The sequence below is a fragment of the Ricinus communis genome, chromosome 10 (assembly GCF_019578655.1).
Source record: "Ricinus communis isolate WT05 ecotype wild-type chromosome 10, ASM1957865v1, whole genome shotgun sequence".
NCBI lineage: Eukaryota > Viridiplantae > Streptophyta > Magnoliopsida > Malpighiales > Euphorbiaceae > Ricinus > Ricinus communis.
In genome coordinates this window covers 3,120,673-3,125,324 of record NC_063265.1, presented here as the reverse complement: position 1 = coordinate 3,125,324, position 4,652 = coordinate 3,120,673, and the positions used below count along the sequence as shown (strand labels likewise).

The 4,652-nt window shown below is 34.2% G+C and overlaps 1 protein-coding gene across 1 annotated transcript; it reads right to left on the bottom strand.

Annotated features, from left to right (window-relative positions):
* Positions 1–785: 785 nt before the first annotated feature.
* On the bottom strand, positions 786–4,372 carry LOC8264761 (subtilisin-like protease SBT5.3). Its single transcript, XM_002524977.4, has 10 exons — positions 3,998–4,372; positions 3,785–3,897; positions 3,599–3,696; positions 3,310–3,474; positions 2,566–3,188; positions 2,369–2,466; positions 2,053–2,295; positions 1,850–1,961; positions 1,526–1,739; positions 786–1,424 (listed from the first exon to the last, which is right to left on the bottom strand). The coding sequence occupies exons 1-10, from the start codon at positions 4,082–4,084 to the stop codon at positions 874–876; spliced, it is 2,304 nt and encodes a 767-aa protein (XP_002525023.3). The 5' UTR covers positions 4,085–4,372; the 3' UTR covers positions 786–873.
* Between the last annotated feature and the right edge of the window lie 280 nt (positions 4,373–4,652).

Here is a 4,652-nt window from a genome sequence, read left to right as displayed (position 1 = left end):
AGTTAAATTATTAATTTATCTGTAAAAACTTGCAAAACACACCATAATATATATATATATATATATATATATATATATATATATATATATATATATATATATATTAGCAGTTTAGATACTTGATTGAATAAAATAATAATTCAAACACTGAAATAGAAAAATTTTAAAAATTAAGATACTAAATTTATAATTATATTTTGATATGGATATTTATTATTGCCACATGAAATTCAAAATTATATGTAATTTTATTATTTTTCTATTAATTTATTGATGTATACGTTAAATAATAATACTAATTCTAAGAAATCACTTAATTATATTTTTAATATTATATTAACTAAAAATTAGTTTTCTAATTAAATAATAATTTTAATAATAAAAAATATTTTATTGAACATGTCAATATTATATTAACTAATAAATAGTTTTCCAATTATATAATAATTTCTAATTCTAACGAATTGTAATATCAACTATATTTACAGTATTAATTTATATAATACTAAGAATTAATTAATAAATACTTTAATAATACAAAGTTATTATATTAATAAATTTTAAAATATTTATTTCTAAAAAAAATATAATTAAAAATACTTAATTTATTATTATTTAAAATATTATAAATAATTATAAAATATTAAATAATTTAATTTTATAATCAAAATAATAATAACATCTTTATAACGCGCAAATGAATAACTAGTTATTTAATAATTTGAGGTGAGGCAATCCGAAACAAAAAGCAATAAACAAAACATATGCAGAATCATGAGAAGTTCTTAACAAATAATCTGCCATTGGCTTAATTAATATTCATGAATGAAAAAAATTGAATAAATTTGTGGATCTCAAGCGACGCACAGCAAATCAACTTAATTTTGCTTCTGCTTGCTTTACCACTAGAGGACTCCTTACGTTGTGCACCCCATCTGACCATACCAGCCCCCCAAAAGCATAGAAGCCACTCTCAATTATTTTGGCCTCGAGTGTCACTCTGAAACTTTTCTTTTCATTTACCTTGTTGAATTTCAAGCTCATTGGTTCGACCTTAACTGATATTCCTTCAGGCGCATCGACCCGAACTGTGTATACGCCTGGAGTTCCTACATTCTTTAGAGTTCTAGTCACTGTGACATTGCCTAAGAGATGAGGCACTGTGATCGATGGATAGTTGAAGTTCAACACGCTAGTCTTGTTTGATCGGCAGTTGAATGACCTATCAACAAATGCTGACATTTGAGTTTTGTTATAGCCAATGGAGCACAAGAAGTTCAGGTAATCCTTGTAGCTTAAATCATAAACCAATCCTGGGTCCATTGCCCGGCTTGGCCAGATATGTCCTGAACCGTAGTTGAATGGGCTTGCCAAATCAAGTGAATCAGTGAAGATTGGTAGTCTGATATTACTTCTAGTTCTTGCTGAAATTTCATAAAAGACCAGGCTAGAGTTGTCAGCATACCAAAATCAGTAGATAAATTATGTATTTAACTGTAGAAAGAATGAAAGGAGAAGTTAGTACCTGTGGTCATGATTGCAGATTTAATAGCAGCAGGACTCCAGTCAGGATGCACACTTTTAAGAAGACCAGCAATGCCAGAAACATGGGGACAGGACATTGAAGTTCCAGAAATTATATTGAATGGAAGATGTCGGTTGTCTACGGGCAGAGAAGATGGTCCTGATGCTTCTGTGTAAGCAGCTAAAATGTTGACTCCAGGTGCAGTGATATCAGGCTGAATTTTTTAGTGCAAAATTAGAGATTGCTCTTTAGCTTTTTTTCTTTCTTTTCTTCAACAATAGACTAGTATTTCATATTTGCAGGCGAAAGCAATAGATAATGCACCTTAAGGATTTCCGAATTGATGGCATTAGGTCCTGGGGCTGAAAATGAAGCCATGATGGGTGCAGCAACTTCTCCAACTTCTGTTCCCCCACTTATATAACCTACTGGTGACCTGAAACAGAACCTCAAAATTTTTTAATGATACTGACATTTCTACATAAAGAAGACCAATCGATTGGACTACTTAGAGCAAAGAGCTTTACTTTGTACTATAGATATAAGCCAAAATGGATAGACCATCGTCTGCAGAGACAACTGATGTAGGAAGAAAATGGGCTTGAGGACTGATATTCTCAGTTGGGAACTGATTAGCAAGGATCATCCCCACACCACCGGCCTGCGCAACCACCCAGCTCTTCTGAAGATCTGGGATCAGACCGCGTTCACAGTACACAATTTTCCCTTTCATCTTGGTTGGTTCAAGTGATCCAGGGACGCAGAATCGTCTGCCAAAATAATAATATCTTAATAAGAAGTTTCCTAATTTAATACGACAAGAGTAAGAATTCGTAAGCTTACGCATGGCTAACAGAAGCATTGGCAGCTTTAGCATTCCCAGAATAAATCAACGGGTAATACTTCTTAGCAGGCAAGCTATTGGTATTGTAACTCAGTCCCTGATAGAAAGAAAACAAATTGACTTTATTCTTCAATCTCAGATGCTAAACATGGATATAAATGAGATAATTGATGGAATTATAAACTGAAATGCAAACCTTATATATCTTTCTGGATCCCAGAGTGACATCAGAAGGAAAACTGCGATCAATCGTACTAGCGGCAACTGTAAGAATCCAGGGTGCTACATTGGAAGCAGTAATTATAGGGCCAGAATTTCCAGCTGAGCAAACAACAAGAATCCCATTTCTAACAGCATGGAAAGATCCAATTGAAATGCCATGATTATAGTAATGGCGAGGACGACTTCCAAGCGAAATGGACAGGATATCAACACCATCATGAATAGCAGCATCAAAGGCAGCCAATATATCAGCATCAAAGCAAGATGGCCAGCAAACTTTATATGCAGCAACTCGTGCGTTAGGCGACCCTCCCTTAACAGTTCCATTGGCTGAGCCTAAAAAGTTTGCACCTGAAACAAACCGACCGCCTGCTGTAGCAAGTGTGTGAGTGCCATGACCATCTTTATCTCGAGCAGTGTTGAATGTTGAATTAAGACTGATGCCTGTTGCTGCTTCAAAGCCCTTGTTGAAATATCTTGCACCAATCAATTTCCTGTTGCATTTAACACCGTCATTTGTATCACAGTGTCCTTTCCACTTTGATGGAATAGGTCCCATCCCATCATCATTAAAGCTTTCGGACTCTGGCCAGATACCTATACATGTAAAGAAGTAATCCCCATTTCATTAGCTGAGATGAAGAGAGCTTTTAATATGCTACTACAGAGGACTCTGCACTTGTCCAGAGATAAAACAGAAAAGTCATCAATTAATTACCAGTGTCAAGATTTCCAATAATGATATCTTCACCAAATCTTGCCTTTGGCCAGATAGAATCAGGTGGAATATGTCCATTTCTTTCTAGGCCAAGAAACTCCCATGACCTTGTAGTATGCAGTTCATTTTCTTCGTTAGGAAAAACTGATACAACTTCTGGGCGCTCTGAGTTCACGAGGTAATGGTGTATGATAAATTAAGACAGCAAGTCTAATGAGTTATAATTTGCATAATCCATGGATTGAAGTACAAGCAATCTGTTATCAATTACAAGCTATCTGTTTCTTACTTGCGATTTCATCAACTTCTTCATCTTCAAGTGTTGCAGCAAAGCCATTGATATAACTCGTGTACGAATAGAATATTGCTTCTTTTGCCTTCTCCTTGCTTCATGTTTTCAACAGAGTATTATATTAGCACATCCACCAAATAGGCATATATATACATATAGCATTAAGCTAGTAAACATAATCACCTTTTCATGCAGGAACCCAATAATTCATAATAGGAGTTTGTGATTCCACTGTCGTCCAATGTAGAAGAAGGTTCAGATCCATGAGAATTTCTCCCCAAGTAGACCACATAAGACTGTACAGAAAGGAAAATCATCAGTAACAAGACACAGTGCATTAAGTAAGCATAAGCATAAGGTAAATTAAAGAATCAAAGATGCTCAAGTTTTGCTTGCCTTCTTAGCAGCATGTACTGGACTCTGAAAAGAAGAAAGAACGGAGAAGAGAAACAGAAGAGAAGAGAAAGAGTTAAAGATCTTCATATCTTCTTGCTCAGCTAAAATAACCCAGAAGCAATTAATGAAAACATTGGTACTTGATAGAATTGTCCGAATCCTTTATATATGGCTCATGGCCACACACATATTTCTTTATGAAAAAGTCAATGTTGTGAACAGATCTAGAGGCAAATGCAACTTTAAAATACTACAACAGTCAATACATGATAGCTCTGTATATGGTTTTCTTTTTTTCTATAAAAAAAAAAAATGAACTTGAATAATTCCATTTGACATACAAAAGCAACCTATTAATTAAATTTTAGAACTTGTCCAATCATAACCTGATCAAAGGCAAAAGAGACGAAATACTCACCTGAATTTGGCAAGTGTCCCTTCAGTATCCGTTGTAGACGAAGTTAGAAAACTGAAAGCTTCAACAAAAACATTTTCGAGATGTTTAGAAAGGTCTGACCAACTAAATGTTTTAGACAAAGTTCATGACGAAGAAGTTTCCACAAATCTTGATTTTTTCCTAAGCCTTCAATTGAATGCGTGCACTTCATTATTGTCACGGACTAATAAGTAAATAAAATATACATGTCTTTGCATA

Bases quoted from the DNA above. Each gene is read 5' to 3' on its own strand.
- LOC8264761 (XM_002524977.4), bottom strand. From the start codon at position 4,084: ATGAAGATCTTTAACTCTTTCTCTTCTCTTCTGTTTCTCTTCTCCGTT. The intron at 2,467-2,565 runs GTTTGCATTTCA...TCTTTCTATCAG, and splicing joins GATCCAGAAAGATATATAAG to GGACTGAGTTACAATACCAA. The intron at 1,740-1,849 runs GTGCATTATCTA...TAAAAAATTCAG, and splicing joins TCAATTCGGAAATCCTTAAG to CCTGATATCACTGCACCTGG.